Source organism: Electrona antarctica (genome assembly GCF_951216825.1).
Source record: "Electrona antarctica genome assembly, chromosome: 9".
Taxonomy (NCBI): Eukaryota; Metazoa; Chordata; class Actinopteri; order Myctophiformes; family Myctophidae; genus Electrona; species Electrona antarctica.
In genome coordinates this window covers 1,168,529-1,189,149 of record NC_136790.1, presented here as the reverse complement: position 1 = coordinate 1,189,149, position 20,621 = coordinate 1,168,529, and the positions used below count along the sequence as shown (strand labels likewise).

At 45.1% G+C, this 20,621-nt stretch overlaps 1 protein-coding gene across 1 annotated transcript in view; it reads right to left on the bottom strand.

The window, feature by feature from the left end:
* Window positions 1-2,875: 2,875 nt before the first annotated feature.
* LOC306929269 (NACHT, LRR and PYD domains-containing protein 3-like) overlaps window positions 2,876-20,621 on the bottom strand; it is a 42,212-nt gene continuing 24,466 nt past the window's right edge. The window contains exons 7-16 of the mRNA XM_079509711.1: window positions 17,997-18,170; window positions 17,761-17,916; window positions 17,017-17,060; window positions 12,949-13,483; window positions 10,930-10,992; window positions 9,953-10,167; window positions 8,358-8,605; window positions 7,498-7,629; window positions 5,923-6,064; window positions 2,876-3,855 (exon numbers count right to left, since the gene is read on the bottom strand). Coding sequence (XP_079365837.1) covers window positions 3,476-3,855; window positions 5,923-6,064; window positions 7,498-7,629; window positions 8,358-8,605; window positions 9,953-10,167; window positions 10,930-10,992; window positions 12,949-13,483; window positions 17,017-17,060; window positions 17,761-17,916; window positions 17,997-18,170 — 2,089 coding nt within the window. The 3' untranslated portion in view covers window positions 2,876-3,475. The remainder of the gene's footprint in view (window positions 3,856-5,922; window positions 6,065-7,497; window positions 7,630-8,357; window positions 8,606-9,952; window positions 10,168-10,929; window positions 10,993-12,948; window positions 13,484-17,016; window positions 17,061-17,760; window positions 17,917-17,996; window positions 18,171-20,621) is intronic.

The following is a 20,621-nucleotide window of genomic DNA, read 5'->3' as shown; positions in this document are numbered from 1 at the left end:
GAGAGAGATTTAAGACACGGAAATTCCATTTCGGGGACATGAGTATCCCTGTACCACCCCCCCTACCTGTTGAGCGAGGGGTGTGTGTGAATTTGTGTGAAACAGAGAGGGCGGCGGGGGTAGCTGTGTTATCAGGGGTAATCCAGGTTTCGGTTAGAGCAAGGAAATGCAGAGACTTGAGGGTGGCGTGGGCTGAGATAAATTCAGGCATTTCCTCTTTGGTAGCTGCGTGGCAGTTCCAAGGCCTCCCTCCACCACAATGTGGTGACTGGGTGAACGAGCTGGGTATATGAGATTTGAGGGATTTCTGTGGCGGGGGAAGTAGTGTCTAGGGCGACATGAAAAGGGCAGGATAGGGATGGTGGGAAAACACATAGTACACAGATAAATAAAAATAAGAAATAAGAGCGTAATAATAGTAAAAAATTATAATAATAATAGTAAGAAGAAGAAGAAGAAGAAGAAGATTGATACAAAACCCTGGGAGGCTGCCTCCTTCGTTAGATGTGTCTGGATGTCCGGGTCTTTGGCTTGGGCACCAGGCTAAAGTGGTCGTTGGTCAGCCGGTGTGAGCTACGGATCAAGGTTCATTCTAGGACTAGGACAGTATGTATGGAAGAAAGGGAGGAAGTAAAATAACCAACCGCAGAGATGGTTGAAGAGTAGAGGGGTAGCTTTAATGGATAGTTTATAGGGGTTAGAATAGAATAAGTGCAAAAGGAACGGAGTGTGTTCCTCTACCTGTGTGTGTGTATGCAGAGATTCAAAGTTTAAACAGCTGTGTAGCTGTTTATCTCCTTGTCTCCTTGCGACCGTGAGTACCAACATCATGTTATCTCTCCTAATGGTACCAACACCATGTTATCTATCCTAATGGTACCAACATCATGTTATCTCTCCTAATGGTACCAACATCATGTTATCTCTCCTAATGGTACCAACACCATGTTATCTATCCTAATGGTACCAACATCATGTTATCTCTCCTAATGGTACCAACATCATGTTATCTCTCCTAATGGTACCAACACCATGTTATCTATCCTAATGGTACCAACATCATGTTATCTCTCCTAATGGTACCAACATCATGTTATCTCTCCTAATGGTACCAACACCATGTTATCTATCCTAATGGTACCAACATCATGTTATCTCTCCTAATGGTACCAACACCATGTTATCTATCCTAATGGTACCAACATCATGTTATCTCTCCTAATGGTACCAACATCATGTTATCTCTCCTAATGGTACCAACATCATGTTATCTATCCTAATGGTACCAACATCATGTTATCTCTCCTAATGGTACCAACACCATGTTATCTCTCCTAATGGTACCAACACCATGTTATCTCTCCTAATGGTACCAACACCATGTTATCTCTCCTAATGGTACCAACATCATGTTATCTCTCCTAATGGTACCAACACCATGTTATCTCTCCTAATGGTACCAACATCATGTTATCTCTCCTAATGGTACCAACATCATGTTATCTATCCTAATGGTACCAACATCATGTTATCTCTCCTAATGGTACCAACATCATGTTATCTCTCCTAATGGTACCAACATCATGTTATCTCTCCTAATGGTACCAACACCATGTTATCTCTCCTAATGGTACCAACATCATGTGTTATCTCTCCTAATGGTACCAACATCATGTTATCTCTCCTAATGGTACCAACATCATGTTATCTCTCCTAATGGTACCAACACCATGTTATCTATCCTAATGGTACCAACATCATGTTATCTCTCCTAGTGGTACCAACACCATGTTATCTCTCCTAATGGTACCAACATCATGTTATCTATCCTAATGGTACCAACATCATGTTATCTCTCCTAATGGTACCAACACCATGTTATCTCTCCTAATGGTACCAACATCATGTTATCTATCCTAATGGTACCAACATCATGTTATCTCTCCTAATGGTACCAACACCATGTTATCTCTCCTAATGGTACCAACATCATGTTATCTCTCCTAATGGTACCAACATCATGTTATCTCTCCTAATGGTACCAACACCATGTTATCTATCCTAATGGTACCAACATCATGTTATCTCTCCTAATGGTACCAACATCATGTTATCTCTCCTAATGGTACCAACATCATGTTATCTCTCCTAATGGTACCAACATCATGTTATCACTCCTAATGGTACCAACACCATGTTATCTATCCTAATGGTACCAACATCATGTTATCTCTCCTAATGGTACCAACATCATGTTATCTCTCCTAATGGTACCAACATCATGTTATCTCTCCTAATGGTACCAACATCATGTTATCTCTCCTAATGGTATCAACACCATGTTATCTCTCCTAATGGTACCAACACCATGTTATCTCTCCTAATGGTACCAACATCATGTTATCTCTCCTAATGGTACCAACATCATGTTATCTCTCCTAATGGTACCAACACCATGTTATCTCTCCTAATGGTACCAACACCATGTTATCTCTCCTAATGGTACCAACATCATGTTATCTCTCCTAATGGTACCAACACCAATATGGAATTGTGGAGAAAATCTAATCCGACGACAACAATATTCTTTAGTTTTGGGTCTGAGATTGTTGAACAAAATTATTATAAAACATTATTTAATACAACTGTATAATACATATTTTATTGTTGAATTAAAGAATATAACATTATTTATAATTATGAAAGTTTCACTTTTTGAATTATATTACAGAAGAAAATTAACTTTTACAAAATATTCTAATTTATTGAGATGGAGCTGTATACATAATGACTGGGTTATCTACACATGAAACTGGCCAAAGACGGCCCGTAGGCCCATGGACCTGAACACAGACGTGGTTCCCACACACACAAGCTGCCCAGCTTCACTGAATTCATTGATTGATTGAAGTATTTATTAACAGATTGGAGAATTACAGTACATTTCAAGCACAACTCAATACAAAGACTGTTAACTGTGAGTGGACGACATCATAAAGCATTACACTTGTTTAAAAGAGGGTCCACCATGTTCAATTCATCAAAACATTTAGAGACGTACAAATAGACACTTCTATAAAGCCAAAGACAGGAAATCATCATAAAAGGAGGTAAAAAAGGAAGAAAAAACATATACAGTGAGGGGAAAAAGGAGATTAACCCATTCAGGACGGAACGGTTTTAAGCATTATGTTATACTTTAACTATTGAAAAATAGCAGATCTACAAGCTCATAGCGCGGCACTGTCCAGTGTCCAGTATGTCCACCCGAAATACACTGCTGAATGCAGTATGCATATGCATTGTATGCATTACACGGCTTGGTCGAATGCTTGATTTTGATTGGTCAATGGATGAAGTGGGTTATTGCTGTGGCTCGATGTTTAGTTTCTGTCATTCTTTTTGGCTACGATTGTGCAATCTTTTGTTTTGTACGTGCGTTTCAATCAATCAAAGGTCTAAACCGAGACAGATCTCAAGGTTGGTTCAAACCCAGGACGTCGTAAAGCGTTGGATCCACTTCACGAAACGCGGCGATCATCTTCGCCGACGCCTTGTCGCTTTTCTTTCTCACCATGTCGATTAATTCCCGCGCTCTCTCCGTCCTGCCCCTCTCCAGCCTGAGCGAGTCCATCTCTGCGTCGTTGAGGACGTTCTCGTCCAGCAGTCTGTCCAGCAGAGCATGGATCACCGGGTCCGACACTCGTTCGATGAACCCTAAACGCACAGAGCGCAACATCTCCGCTCCCTGTCGCGGCGCCATCGCTGTCGTTGCGTCTGGCTGGCTGGGGGCGGAGCCTGGACTGGGGGCGGAGCCTGGACTGGGGGCGGAGCCTGGACTGGGGGTGGAGGCGTCTGGAGGAGAAACAATGTTGTTTTCAGTTACACTTCATATGCATTCAGTTAGATCAGTGGTTTTCAAACAGTGGTCCGGGGACCCCCAGTGGTCCGGGGACCCCCAGTGGTCAGGGGACCCCCAGTGGTCCGGGTCCGGGGACCCCCAGTGGTCAGGGGACCCCCAGTGGTCCGGGTCCGGGGACCCCCAGTGGTCCGGGGACCCCCGGTGGTGCGGGGACCCCCGGTGGTCCGGGGACCCCCGGTGGTCCGGGGACCCCCAGTGGTCCGGGGACCCCCGGTGGTCCCCGGACCCCCGGTGGTCCGGGGACCGACCCCCGGTGGTCCGGGGACCCCCGGTGGTGCGGGGACCCCCGGTGGTGCGGGGACCCCCGGTGGTCCCAGTGGTCCGGGGATCCCCGGTGGTCCCAGTGGTCCGGGGACCCCCAGTGGTCCCAGTGGTCCGGGGACCCCCAGTGGTCCGGGGACCCCCAGTGGTCCGGGGACCCCCGGTGGTCAGGGGACCACTGGTGGTCCTAATCCAGACAACAGTCTTGTCAAAACTTGACTATTGTAACTCCCTCCTTACTGGCCTACCGGCATGTGCACTTAAGCCTCTCCAACTGATCCAAAATGCCGCAGCTCGCCAGACAAAATTCTCAGACGTCTCCCCCCTTCTCCGCTCCCTCCATTGGCTCCCAGTCGCTGCCCCTCCCCCTTCTCCGCTTCCTCCACTGGCTCCCGGTCGCTGCCCCTCCCCCTTCTCCGCTTCCTCCACTGGCTCCCGGTCGCTGCCCCTCCCCATTCTCCGCTCCCTCCATTGGCTCCCGGTCGCTGCCCCTCCCCATTCTCCGCTTCCTCCACTGGCTCCCGGTCGCTGCCCGCACAGAATACAAAACTCTGGTGCTGGCATCCAAAGCAACCAAAGGTATGGCTCCCCCATATCTTGCAAGTCTGATCGAACCCTACAAACCCTCCCGCGCACTCAGATCAGCCAACGCAGGGAAGCTGGAAATACCCTCACTAAGTTTGGGACAACGCTCCACACGTCCCAAACTCTTCTCCCTTCTGGCTCCAAAACTATGGAATGCACTTCCCATTACAATCAGAACTGCAGCCTCACTCCCAATCTTCCGCCGTAGTCTGAAAACCCACCTTTTCAGACTCCACCATAATGGCCCGTAGCACTTACCTTACCCCCTTAGATAGCACTTTTTGTAGAATTAGATAGCATTTGATACAGACTGATAGCATGTTACGTAGACAGCACTAGAATTGCATTGTATGTAGTCATAACACTTCATAGTACATTATGTATAGCATAGTACAGTATATATGTATAGTTTCATTATATAGATATTCCACTGTTACGTTCTTAGCTTACGCATGTTTCATGATAACTACTTTTTATGTATGTGATGTATTGCCATGCTTTTTGTTCTTGCTTAATGTAAGTCGCTTTGGATTAAGAGCCTCTGCTAAATGCCTAAATTGTAAATTGTCCTTGAGGGGTTCCAGGTGGTCCGGGGACCACCAGTGGTCCTTGAGGGGGTTCCAGGTGGTCCCCATGCAGCTAAATGTTGTGACCTTTGAGCCAGGCCATATAAAGTCAGATAACTCAGGAATGGATTGAACCAATATTTATTATAGAATGAGAACACAAGTGTGGATATAATATTTCATCTTGGCGTTCGGCTCTGCTACATTTTTCTCCGTGCTCGGCGCAATTAGACAGCCATCATTAACCAGTAACACTTTAATTGCCCGGGGTTATTTAATCCATTCAATCAGAGCGCCCAATCGATTTATAGCATCGGAGCAGCAAATGACGCATAACAACCAGGAACGCATAACCAGAAAGAACACAGACTTAGGGGAGCTTAAATACCCGCCCAATTGGTCAGCTGATTGCCACGTCAGCGTGTGACGTATGGGTCTTGCATAACACTGTATTCACCGACATAAGCGCAGCGTTTAACCTCTCGAGTATACCTGACTGCATTAAATTACAGTGAATAATTATGTTCACTTTGCAGTTCAACATTAAAGTTTAATAATAAGTAAATTAAACAGAATAACTATGTTTACCTTCCAGTTCAATGTCATCCTTCCAGACCTGGTGGTTCTCAGGTCCCAGGATTGCCAACGAGGCGACTTCTACGTTGCGATCCATCGTCACCTTAAACGTTGGATTGTAATTTGGTCCATAGTTCAGACGATACTTCACATTCTGAAAACAGAGACCAGTTTTAGATACAACTACTGTGTAATAGTAGGGTTAGGGTCCCTATATTACTATAACAACTACTGTGTAATAGTAGGGTTAGGGTTCCCTATATTACCCTAACAACTACTGTGTAATAGTAGGGTTAGGGTCCCTATATTACTATAACAACTACTGTGTAATAGTAGGGTTAGGGTCCCTATATTACTATAACAACTACTGTGTAATAGTAGGGTTCCCTATATTACCCTAACAACTACTGTGTAATAGTAGGGTTAGGGTCCCTATATTACCCTAACAACTACTGTGTAATAGTAGGGTTAGGGTTCCCTATATTACCCTAACAACTACTGTGTAATAGTAGGGTTAGGGTCCCTATATTACTATAACAACTACTGTGTAATAGTAGGGTTAGGGTCCCTATATTACTATAACAACTACTGTGTAATAGTAGGGTTCCCTATATTACCCTAACAACTACTGTGTAATAGTAGGGTTAGGGTTCCCTATATTACCCTAACAACTACTGTGTAATAGTAGGGTTAGGGTTCCTATATTACTATAACAACTACTGTGTAATAGTAGGGTTAGGGTCCCTATATTAATAATAACTGTGTAATAGTAGGGTTAGGGTCCCTATATTACTATAACAACTACTGTGTAATAGTAGGGTTAGGGTCCCTATATTACTATAACAACTACTGTGTAATAGTAGGGTTAGGGTCCCTATATTACTATAACAACTACTGTGTAATAGTAGGGTTAGGGTTCCCTATATTAATAACAACTACTGTGTAATAGTAGGGTTAGGGTCCCTATATTAATAACTACTGTGTAATAGTAGGGTTAGGGTCCCTATATTACTATAACAACTACTGTGTAATAGTAGGGTTAGGGTTCCTATATTACTATAACAACTACTGTGTAATAGTAGGGTTCCCTATATTACTATAACAACTACTGTGTAATAGTAGGGTTAGGGTTCCTATATTACTATAACAACTACTGTGTAATAGTAGGGTTAGGGTTCTCTATATTACTATAACAACTACTGTGTAATAGTAGGGTTAGGGTCCCTATATTAATAACAACTACTGTGTAATAGTAGGGTTAGGGTCCCTATATTACTATAACTACTGTGTAATAGTAGGGTTAGGGTTCCCTATATTACCCTAAGAACTACTGTGTAATAGTAGGGTTAGGGTCCCTATATTAATAACAACTACTGTGTAATAGTAGGGTTAGGGTCCCTATATTAATAACAACTACTGTGTAATAGTAGGGTTAGGGTCCCTATATTAATAACAACTACTGTGTAATAGTAGGGTTAGGGTCCCTATATTACTATAACAACTACTGTGTAATAGTAGGGTTCCCTATATTACCCTAAGAACTACTGTGTAATTGTAGGGTTAGGGTTCCCTATCCTCCTACCCTACCTCAGGATGGATGGTGGGGTTGAGACAATGTGAAGCACATTGCAGTCTGTAGCGCAGGTCTGGAGTCAGATCACAGTCTGAGGTGCTCTCCAGGATGTCTTTCTTGTTGTACTTTTCATAGTAGGTCTTCACCTACAATGACACAGACACAACAATAGAATGTCTTCACCTACAATGACACAGACACAACAATAGAATGTCTTCACCTACAATGACACAGACACAACAATAGAAGGTCTTCACCTACAATGACACAGACACAACAAGCATTGGTAGGCTACTGCACATTCATGTCTGTGTGTGTGTGTGTGTGTGTGTTAGGGCCGCTTTTTGGGTAGTGCGAATGGTGCCGCCGCACAGGGCCTCGCGCATGCGAGGCCTCGCGCTAGGCAGTGTTTTTTTTGTTTTGTTTTTTAAGAAACAATAATCGCATCGCATCCCGTTCCGTCGCAGTTGATTTTTCACCTATTTAAGCTGCGGTCGGTTTGGAGCTGTCTGTCTGTCTGTCTGTCTGTCTGTCTGTCTGTCGGTCTACACCTAATAATAGAGACAATACACCATAAATAAATACTGAAACCATAATCATTAAGGAAGGTGTATGCATGTACTATATGTAAACTCTTCATTTCCACTTTACAGCCATTCAGTTGCAAAAAAACGGGAAAAAAAAAAAAACTTTGGGGACCCCCCAAAATAATTTGGCGACCCCTCGAGGGGTCACGACCCACGGGTTGAGAACCCCTGGTCTACACCTACAGACTAGACTGGATGTTTGTCCACACCTACAGATGTCTGTTCAAAATCTGAATTGAACTTCACGTAACCTGAATAACTACATAACAGATAATATATATATTTACCTTGTCGAGATCCGCATTTCCAGGCAGCATCAATACACTGAGTTTCCGTGTTCGACGTCCTGGAGGTTGAAGGAACAGCAGAACTTGACCAGATATTGGACAGAAATACTCCTTAATCTTCTTCCATAGGAGTCCATACAGAGACAGGTGGTCCACGTTTAAAACCACGTGCGTCTGGGTCACTTTCTGTGGCTCCAAGAGGTACGCTGCGCCATCTGTGACGTTGGCCACACAAAGGTCCACATCACCTGTGGAAAGAATCATTCTATTATACTGTGAGGACGTGAGAATCAGACACAACACTTCTACAAACAAATACAAGTGTTGTGTGTGTGTGGAGCGCTCGCTCATATAGCCTGTGTGTGTGTGTGTGTGTGTGTGTGTGTGTGGAGCGCTCGCTCACAGCCTGTGTGTGTGTGTGTGTGTGGAGCACTCGCTCACAGCCTGTGTGTGTGTGTGTGTGTGGAGCACTCGCTCACAGCCTGTGTGTGTGTGTGGAGCGCTCGCTCATATAGCCTGTGTGTGTGTGTGGAGCACTCGCTCACAGCCTGTGTGACACATTTTTAATACTAGCCAATCTACATCGACACGTTGTGAGCTCGGCTATTTGTACCATTTTAAATGTATTTCCAAAATAATAAAAAATCACCACATCTGTTATACTGTCGCTGTGAACAAGAAACCTGATTGGACGATTCAGGTGTAGCTGACTCACCAGGTGTGATCTCACAGTGTGGCAGGTGTAGCTGACTCACCAGGTGTGATGGTACAGTGTGGCAGGTGTAGCTGACTCACCAGGTGTGATGGTACAGTGTGGCAGGTGTAGCTGACTCACCAGGTGTGATGGTACAGTGTGGCAGGTGTAGCTGACTCACCAGGTGTGATGGTACAGTGTGGCAGGTGTAGCTGACTCACCAGGTGTGATGGTACAGTGTGGCAGGTGTAGCTGACTCACCAGGTGTGATGGTACAGTGTGGCAGGTGTAGCTGACTCACCAGGTGTGATGGTACAGTGTGGCAGGTGTAGCTGACTCACCAGGTGTGATGGTACAGTGTGGCAGGTGTAGCTGACTCACCAGGTGTGATGGTACAGTGTGGCAGGTGTAGCTGACTCACCAGGTGTGATGGTACAGTGTGGCAGATGTAGCTGACTCACCAGGTGTGATGGTACAGTGTGGCAGGTGTAGCTGACTCACCAGGTGTGATGGTACAGTGTGGCAGGTGTAGCTGACTCACCAGGTGTGATGGTACAGTGTGGCAGGTGTAGCTGACTCACCAGGTGTGATGGTACAGTGTGGCAGGTGTAGCTGACTCACCAGGTGTGATGGTACAGTGTGGCAGGTGTAGCTGACTCACCAGGTGTGATGGTACAGTGTGGCAGGTGTAGCTGACTCACCAGGTGTGATGGCACAGTGTGGCAGGTGTAGCTGACTCACCAGGTGTGGTGGTAAAGTGTGGCAGGTGTAGCCGACTCACCAGGTGTGATCTCACAGTGTGGCAGGTGTAGCTGACTCACCAGGTGTAATGGCACAGTGTGGCAGGTGTAGCTGACTCACCAGGTGTGATGGCACAGTGTGGCAGGTGTAGCTGACTCACCAGGTGTGATGGCACAGTGTGGCAGGTGTAGCTGGCAGACAGCGTTCTGAGGACACTGGATGTCAAACAGAGGACCTGCGGGAGTCCTTCCTGTTGACGGGAGACATCTCTCCTCCCACTGAACAGTCCTGTAGAGAACGTCTCCTCCCCTCCATGTTCCAAACACCAACCTGGTGTCACTGCACTGGAACAGCCCCGCCCCGGGGCACTGGAACCTGGGACACATATGAGGGTTAAGGTTAGGTTAGCGTTCGCCCTAAACCCTAAACCTAACCCTAACCCTAAACCTAACCCTAACCCAACCTGGTGTCACTGCACTGGAACAGCCCCGCCCCGGGGCACTGGAACCTGGGACACATATGAGGGTTAGGGTTAGGTTAGCGTTCGCCCTAAACCCTAAACCTAACCCTAACCCTAAACCTAACCCTAACCCAACCTGGTGTCACTGCACTGGAACAGCCCCGCCCCGGGGCACTGGAACCTGGGACACATATGAGGGTTAGGGTTAGGTTAGCGTTCACCCTAAACCCTAAACCTAACCCTAACCCTAAACCTAACCCTAACCCAACCTGGTGTCACTGCACTGGAACAGCCCCACCCCGGGGAACTGGAACACATATGAGGGTTAGGATAACCCTAACCTAGCTCTGGTCCATAGCTCTAATGCTCTGGTCCATAGCTCTAATGCTCTGGTCCATAGCTCTAATGCGTTGCATTTAGAGCTATGTTACTCTCGACTTCCGCCGCTCGCATGAATGCAGACCAGCCTCTCGTCTTTAGCGTAAATAAAAATAACTTTTTTGCTACTCACCAAAACAAAGGCGGGGCGTGTCATTAGAATGCCTACTTTCCTTAGTGGGTGCACTCTGAGCCCCCCTCCCCCCCACCACACGTATAAACGGTACTTTTTGGCTAGAAAGGGATTTTTGGTACTATAATAGTGGAACTGTGTGTTAGGGGTTAGGGTTAGAACTGACCTGTATTCAGTGGTCGTGTGTTCTGTGTGCACGACAGGGGAGAAACTGGTTGGAACGACCGGCCTGAAACACACACGCACGCGCGCGCACGCACACACACACACACACACACACACACACACACACACACACACACACACACACACACACACACACACACACACACACACACACACACACACACACACACACACACACACACACACACACACACACACACACACACACACACACACACACACACACACACACACACACACACACACACATTTATTTGAGGGATTATATGTGAGCCACTTGAGCACTTGAGCACATTTTACAATACTTAAAGAATATTTTAAAATAGTCCAAATAGCTGATCTACAAGTGCACAACTCTACCCTACCCTACTCTACCACAACTCTACCCTACCCTAGGGTAGAGTAACCCTACCCTACACTAACCACAACTCTTTGATTTGATATGTTGGTTTACAACTACAGTAAGTATAACTCAGACATTTTCACCTGAGAAATGATTCTACACATGTCTTCTAAATGTCTTCTAAATGTCTTCTAAATGTCCTCTAAATGTCTTCTAAATGTCCTCTAAATGTCTTCTAAATGTCTTCTAAATGTCTTCTAAATGTCCTCTAAATGTCTTCTAAATGTCTTCTAAATGTCCTCTAAATGTCTTCTAAATGTCTTCTAAATGTCTTCTAAATGTCCTCTAAATGTCCTCTAAATGTCTTCTAAATGTCTTCTAAATGTCTTCTAAATGTCTTCTAAATGTCCTCTAAATGTCTTCTAAATGTCTTCTAAATGTCTTCTAAATGTCTAAATGTCTTCTAATGTCTTCTAAATGTCTTCTAAATGTCTTTTAAATCATGACAGTTTTCAGAAAAAAAAACATTTGTTTCTATATCAGTGGTTCTCAAACTATTTCATGTCAAGGACCCCCAAAAATAACATGTTTGTTATGTTTTTGGCCGCAGACCCCCATCTGAACATATGTTGTTCCAGGGACCGCCCAAGCAGCAAAAGATTTGAGTTAAAAACGTTCGCTCTGAAAGAATATATATTCAAAGATTTGCGCCGCATTTTCACAATTTACCCAAAATAGCAGATCTACAAGCTCGTATTGCGGCACTCGATGCCGCGCTATGAGCTTGTAGATGTGCTATTTTTCAATAGCTAAAGCAGTGGTTCCAAAAGTGGGGTCCGGGGTCCCCCAGGGGTCCTTGAGGGAGTTCAGGGGGTCAAATGATAGTTTGGGACCAAATGGACCCTTATGGGTCTGTAACTCTGAGAGTTAAATTAACATTGATTTTACAATATAAATTGGGGGTCCCAGAGATATAAATGCCATTAAATGGGGGTCCGTAGACTAATGCATGGCATATCTTTTCAAAGGGGGTCCACGAGGCTGATTAGTGTTAATTTGGGGGTCCCTGGCATATCTTTTCAAAGGGGGTCCACGGGGCTGATTAGTGTTAATTTGGGGGTCCCTGGCATATCTTTTCAAAGGGGGTCCACGGGGCTGATTAGTGTTAATTTGGGGGTCCTTGACATGAAAAAGTTTGAGAACCAGTGTTAGATACATTATAAACACTGAAAATATCAGATCTATAAAACATGTGCAACACCTTATAGATCATGTTACAACACACTGAAAATATCTGATCTATAAAACATCTACATGTTATGATGTTATAAAGACTGAAAATAACAGATTTATAAAACATCTGCATGTTATGATGATGTTATAATCGCTGAAAATATCAGATCTATAAAACATCTATATGTTATGTTATAAAAATATCAGATCTATAAAACATCTGCATGTTATGATGATGTTCTAAAAATATCAGATCTATAAAACACGTGTGTGTGTGTGTGTGTGTGTGTGTGTGTGTGTGTGTGTGTGTGTGTGTGTGTGTGTGTGTGTGTGTGTGTGTGTGTGTGTGTGTGTGTGTGTGTGTGTGTGTGTGTGCGTGCGTGCGTGCGTGTGCGTGTGCGTGCGTGTGTGTGTTCCACTTACTCTATCTGACACAAAGACACTGAGGAGCCACGCCACACATTGAACCCAACATAGAGGGTCTCAGTGAAGGTGGTCTGGAAGGTGTACAGGTGTGTGTGTGTCTCAGAGGACACTCTGTAGAAGGACAGACGGCCAGCAGGACGGTCCACATACACTGCTACTCTGTTGGAGCCAGAGGGACGGACAAGGAGGGCGGTTCTCTTCTTATTGTGAAGGACAGTGTATCTGTTGTCTTCATCATCACAGTCCAGACTCCAGGACAGGTCATTGGATCCAAGCAGAGCGTCATGCCCCCTTCCTATCCTGTTGATTCTTCTGGAAGTCCCTCCTATACGAACCCCTCCACTCCACTCTACCTCGCCGTACCAGCATCCAGTCAGACCCTCTCTGCACAGAACCTGTGGCCAGTACTGAAATCTGTCTGGATGGTCTGGATAGCTCTGAGGCTCACTGGTCCCTGTCACCTTTCTGTTGTTCTCAGACAGAGAGAGCTTGGGGCCTGTTGTGTTTGTGTCCAGTGTGAGAGGAAAGGCATCTGATGGAGAGAACAACAGAGAGAGAGAGAGAGAGAGAGAGAGAGAGACACAGACAGACAGAGACAGAGACAGAGAGAGAGAGAGAGAGAAAGAGAGAGAGAATTACAATAGAGTAGATACAGTACACACACACACACACACACACAGAGAAAGAGAGAGAGAGAGAGAGAGAGAGAGAATTACACTAGAGTAGATACAGTACACACACACACACACACAGAGAGAGAGAGAGAGAGAGAGAGAGAGAGAGAGAGAGAGAGAGAGAGAGAGAGAGAGAGAGAGAGAGAGAGAGAGAGAGAGAGATCCAGCAGAACTAAAAGACAAGTAATGTCATGCTAGGTTGCATGCTGAAAATTGCCAATCTACAAGCTCACAACGTGGCGCAGAGCGCCACGTTGTGAGCTTGTAGATCAGCTATTCTCTATATTGTGCCCAGGTCTAGTCGTGACATCACTATGACATCATCAGGGATGATAGTAAGTCAGGGATCATATCATAATAAATGCGACCTGCTGTCGCAATTAAGCCCATATATGGAGATCCCTGATGTCATCAATATATATATGTTAGAATCTGTCACAATCTGTTCTGACATTCCATATGTTCATCCTTCCCCATCCATCCTTCCTCTTCTATGTCTCCTTTTAGACTGATACCTGTCCATTTAAACTCTAGACGGGCCTGTTGACTGACACCTGTCCATTTAAACTCTAGACGGGCCTGTTGACTGATACCTGTCCATTTAAACTCTAGACGGGCCTGTTGACTGATACCCGTCCATTTAAACTCTAGACGGGCCTGTTGACTGACACCTGTCCATTTAAACTCTAGACGGGCCTGTTGACTGATACCTGTCCATTTAAACTCTAGACGGGCCTGTTGACTGACACCTGTCCATTTAAACTCTAGACGGGCCTGTTGACTGATACCTGTCCATTTAAACTCTAGACGGGCCTGTTGACTGATACCTGTCCATTTAAACTCTAGACGGGCCTGTTGACTGACACCTGTCCATTTAAACTCTAGACGGGCCTGTTGACTGATACCTGTCCATTTAAACTCTAGACGGGCCTGTTGACTGATACCTGTCCATTTAAACTCTAGACGGGCCTGTTGACTGATACCTGTCCATTTAAACTCTAGACGGGGCCTGTTGACTGATACCTGTCCATTTAAACTCTAGACGGGGCCTGTTGACTGATACCTGTCCATTTAAACTCTAGACGGGGCTGGCCCAAAGTTATTAGTGCAGCCGCTACCGGCAAACACTGTACACTCAAGACACTGCCCCCGTTGCCACCCTTAGATCTCCATATATGGAGCTGAACTGTTCTGACATTCCATATGTTGATCTGACCTCATCAAAACCTGTGCACTCAAGACACGCTCCATATATGACCAGTGCACGCAACCTCGCAACCTCGCAATCTCGCCCTTTATTAGGTTCCATTGTGCGTGAGAGAGTGACTAAACATGATCAATTCAGGGCTCAACATTGGTGTGGCCTGGCCACACCCCCAAGACGCAAGGTAAGACCATGTGCCAAGGCAGTGACGGCACAACATTCCACTGTTAAAATAACAGTGAATTCAGTTTTGTATTGTTTTACTGTGATTAGCATCTAAGATTGGCAAGGCATATCACTTCACACACTAGCCATGTTCTGAATGGGAAATATAAGTTGCTACCTTCAAAAGAGACATAATAAATTAATCTGGCCAAGGACTGTGTGTGTGTGCGTGTGTGCGTGCGTGCGTGCGTGCGTGCGTGCGTGCGCGCATGCATGCGTTCAATTAGTTACGTTTTATTATGGCTGCTGTGTTACAAGACACATTTCAGTAAAAGCTAATAATAAAGTAATATATTGTATTGTATTGCACAGCTTGGTTGAATGCTTGATTCTGATTGGTCAATCACAGAATTCAGTTGTGTTTTATTACTGAATAATGACTATATATATATATATACTATAACTGAATAATGACTATATATAAATATATACTATAACAGACCGATGTATAATCAAAGGTTCGGAGCACCTGCTGCGCCCCGCTTGATTGTCTCCACCAGGCCGAAGGCATGGGGAGAGAGTATGTTTTGCACTCCGTCCGTCCGTCCGTCCGTGTGTGTGTGTGTGTGTCCGTCCGTCCGTCCGTCCTTCCGTCTGTGAACAGCTAATCTCCGGCACCGTTAACCCGGTCGATGCCACATTTTGCACACACACTCCCTGGATGCCAACGATGAACCTCTGCCCCAAAAATTTCAGAACGGCCTGTTATAGCGCCACCAGGAGGCTGCTTTGTGCAAAACAAGTTTTTGGACAGTACACCTACAGATTTTGTCCAAACATCACGCAAATTGGTACACAGTCTCTCTAGAGCCATTCAACGAAACGGGTCTTTCAGATTTCTCAGACTCCATGCTGATTGGCTAAGATTGGCTTCCAAAGTTCGCAGGAGTGCTCAGTTTCAAACAAAATGCTGCAAATCATGAACACATCGTGTGATTTCCGTGAAATTGTGCACGCACATTCCCACTAGGCCGAGGAAGAAATGCCACATGAACATTTTCAACTCAGCCTCATGGTGGCGCTATAACTGGCCAAAAAGTGTTTTTACCTCTAACTGCACGGATCTGTGGATAACTTTGTATGCCAACTTCCTAGAGGCCAAGGAAAAACCTTTGCCTGGAATTTTTTACATCTGCTCTTTATAGCGCCACCAGGAGGCCGACATATGTAAAACACATTTTCTAATATTACTCCTTCAGATTGTATCCATATTTCACGCAAATCGGTACACATGCTCTTCATAGTCATGTGATCAAGACGGGTTTGTTTGATTTCTCATAATCCACCCTCATTGGCTACGATTGGCTTCTAAACTTTTCAGGAGTAGCCCGCTTTGTACCCGTTTTGTACAAATCGCTACAACTACTCAACGCAGCGTCCGATTGTGGTGAAACTGTGCATGCATATTCCCACTAGGCTTTGGAAGAAATACCACTTAACCGTTTTCAAATCAGCCTCATGGTGGCGCTACAACAGGCCAAGCCGCGTCACACACACACACACGTTTATATTGCTCCTAAACATTTTGCCAAACATCACACACACACACTCCTATCCTCCTGGTGGAGACCTGTGCCCAGAAGGGCACTTTTTCTAGTTTACTGCTGTAACGGCGGGGCTCCACGCATGTGACACGTGTGACGCTGGTCAAAAAACGAACCGGGGCAATTTTAAAGCAGTCACCGAACGCAGCGCAACGCAGCGCAACGCAACGCATCGTAGGCAGTGGAGCCACCCTTCATTGATTAAAAAGTGAACATTCCCTGACGGTGACGGAGACGCAACGCTGACGCGTCCAGTGGAGCCCCGGCGTAACATGGAAACAGTTAATCACCTTTCAGGTGATTTATCTATCAACAAGGACCACTCAGCCATACATTATCCCTCACGTATCATACGTCTGTACTCACATGTTTTAATAATACAGTAATATATTGTATTGTATCATATGTCTGTACTCACATGTTTTAAGAAGTAGAGGTGAATATTCTTCTTCTTGATCCAACCTGTAGGAATGAAAAACACATTAATATGAGTATATGACACATGTACACACACACACACACACACACACACACACACACACACACACACACACACACACACACACACACACACACACACACACACACACACACACACACACACACACACACCAGTAAGACGCCTGAGACGCGTCTTACTGCACACATCTGCCTGGGTGACAGCAGACTGCTGGGCGAGCGCTGGCGCTTTGGCATGGGAGGTAAGATCTTAATTTTCGGGCCTGTTGAGAACTCTAGTTTTTGCCGGCTGCTGGGCGCGGCTGCACTAATAACTTTGGGGCAGGCCCGTCTAGTTGCTGGCCAATACTGATGACATCAGGGATCTCCATATATGGGCTTAATATTGATGACATCACGTGATGTCACCAGGCATGACCATTATATGGGATGTGACTGACTGACGGGAAATGCACATAGTTAACTGCAACAAATCCACATGTATTGAACTCTGTTGTGTCCACTGGAAATATACATCTTTTTACATTGTTCAAATTAACATTATTCCATAAAGTTTACTGCAAGAGGGTTTGGTCAATCTAGAGAAGTGACGCCTCATTTTGTAAAAATGAAATACTAATAAAATAAAACAATTGAACAAAATGGGTTTAGGTTGTCTCTCACAAATCATTTCAGCATGGAAGGACTTCACAAATCTACTCACTTGAGAGTAGCCAGTCCAACAGAGAGCAGCTGCTCTCCTCCTGAGGCCCCGGGTTGGTTGAAGCTCATGTCGAGCTCTTTCATGTGGGAGAGGTTGGAACGCAGAGCTGAGGCCAGGCAAGAAAAGCCTTCCTCTGAGACCAGACAGTGGGACAACCTGCAGAGAAACAAACAGTTTAACTAATTGCTTCTGATATTCACGTAGAGATTCACACAGAGGGAAAACACAATTTTTACCTCAGAATCTCCAGTGTGCAGTTTGGGCTCTTCAGACCAACGGACAGTTGAATTATTCCATAATTCCTTAAGCCATTTGAAGATAGATCCAACTCTGTCAGACTAGAGGAGTTGGAACTGATATGTGAGGATAACTCCTTACAGCATTTCTCTGTGAGGTCAGTTTGTCTCAACCTGGGTTGGAAAAAAGGTTAGACAGACAGACATGTGGACAGGTTAAAAATGTAGGCATTTATCAGATGCTCTTAATCCAGAGTGATTTTGAGTAAGCAAGAACAACACATGGCAATACATCACATACATACAAATAGTCATCAGGAATCACAAGTAAGCTAAGAACCTAACATCCATCAAGATATGTAGAATATCTTTAGAGTGCTATGTCTACATAAAATGCTATCTAAGTTACATAAGTTGAGCCTTTGCATACGCCTGCAAGGTCATCAAGTCTATGGAAAGTGCTACGGCAAGTTAACATTACAATAGTATTTAATACTATGCCCAAAGAAGAAGATAAAAAGAAAAACAACATATCGACAACCAATCTTTTTAGTGAACAACTAGATAAAATGCCCCTCTGGGCACAGGTCTCCACCAGGCCAGGTCAGGTTGTGGCCTCCTGGTGGCGCTATAATAGGACAGGTCTCCACCAGGCCAGGTCAGGTTGTGGCCTCCTGGTGGCGCTATAATAGGACACGTCTCCACCAGGCCAGGTCAGGTTGTGGCCTCCTGGTGGCGCTATAATAGGACAGGTCTCCACCAGGCCAGGTCAGGTTGTGGCCTCCTGGTGGCGCTATAATAGGACAGGTCTCCACCAGGCCAGGTCAGGTTGTGGCCTCCTGGTGGCGCTATAATAGGACAGGTCTCCACCAGGCCAGGTCAGGTTGTGGCCTCCTGGTGGCGCTATAATAGGACAGGTCTCCACCAGGCCAGGTCAGGTTGTGGCCTCCTGGTGGCGCTATAATAGGACAGGTCTCTAGGAAAGTCTGTGAAATATTTCACGTAAATTGCACGCTGCGTTCATGATTTGAGGATTTTTGTTGAAAATGGGCCAATCCTGCAAACTTTGAAAGCTAATGTTGGCCAATTAGGATGGAATATGAAATATCGGACGGATATCGTCTTGAACACATGACTATAGAGATACTGTGTAACGATTTGCAGGATGTTTGGACAGAATCTGGAGGAGTAATATCTAAAAATGTGTTTTTCAAAAGTCGTCCTCCTGGTGGCGCTATAACAGGCCGTTCTGGAACATTTGGGGCAGAGGTTCATCGCGTTAACGGTGCCGGAGATTAGCTGGTAACGGACGGACGGACGGACGGACGGACGCACGCACGCACGCACGCACGCACGCACGCACGCCTTCGGCCTGGTGGAGACAATTAGTGGAATTACTGTGATTTTCTTCTACTAATTAAGGTTACTAAGGTAAGGTAAGGGGGGGGGGGTTACTTATCCATTAATGAAACAGAAGTTAATCACAGTGACAAGAACAATCATCATCACATTTCTATAGTTATAGAATAATGGAACTCAGCATCACCGCCCACAATCGTCACCATTAACACTTTAATTGCCCGGGGTTATTTAACCCATTACATTAATGCGCCCATTCGATTTATAAACACGGACCCCTTTTCCGGACGGACCGGCGGAAGTTGTTGATGTGTGTGTAGCAGCTAACAATAGCCACACCACTCTAGAGTCGATCGACAACAACGGGAGACAAGAATAAATCTATCGAGACTAGGGCTGGGTGCAATAACCGCAATATCGCCATACCGCCGGTATGTAACGCATACCGCGGTGTCGGGTTCATTACCGCGGTTAAAAAAAGAAAAAAATATATATAGGCCTACGGGTGCATATGGTGTTGTATAAAATTAAAACAAAAGTTTACCATAATAAACAAGTATCATTGTTTAGTGTCTGATTATTTATGAACATATCATGAATCATGATGCTAGACTAGGCTAACCTGTATGGTATTGGCTTCGCGTTCGGGGGCGGGATTGTGTCGGCTCCTTAAAGGAGAATTCCATGCTAGAAGGCTTTCTTACCGTGATTTGCAGTTGTTTAATATCCAAATAAGTGGTCCAGTTGTTGTTTTGTGAAAAAACGCATTATTGGCTATTCCCCCTACCATCCCCTTCCCCACCATAAGCCCTGCATGGGGCATATGGGGTGTTGTGCAAATTCGCTTATTTACATCGCTCGAAAATGCATTTTTTTGGTATATATCAACTCTCCATAGTGTCAACAGTGTGCTAATGTTTACATTTTGCTGCATAGTGACGGCGTTGTTGTGTTGGAGACGGTTTAGCCGTAAAGCCTGAGATCTCGTCCATCTCGCGAGATATCTGCGAGACTTCCCCAGGAGCGCACCAGGAAGTGGTCCGCTGCCTTGTTTATTATAGGGTTTATTCCCAGCGCCACTGTTGTCCGAGTAACGTTTCCTCACTCTGCAGTCTGCAGTTACTGTTGCCACAGTGCACACTTTATTAGCCACGAGAGTACTTTTGATTTGTTTGTATCATCTTATATTAGTTCTGAATATGAAGGAATGCGCTTTTCCTGGCTGTTCAAACAAGACTATTAACAGTATTGGAGCGCATTGACCAC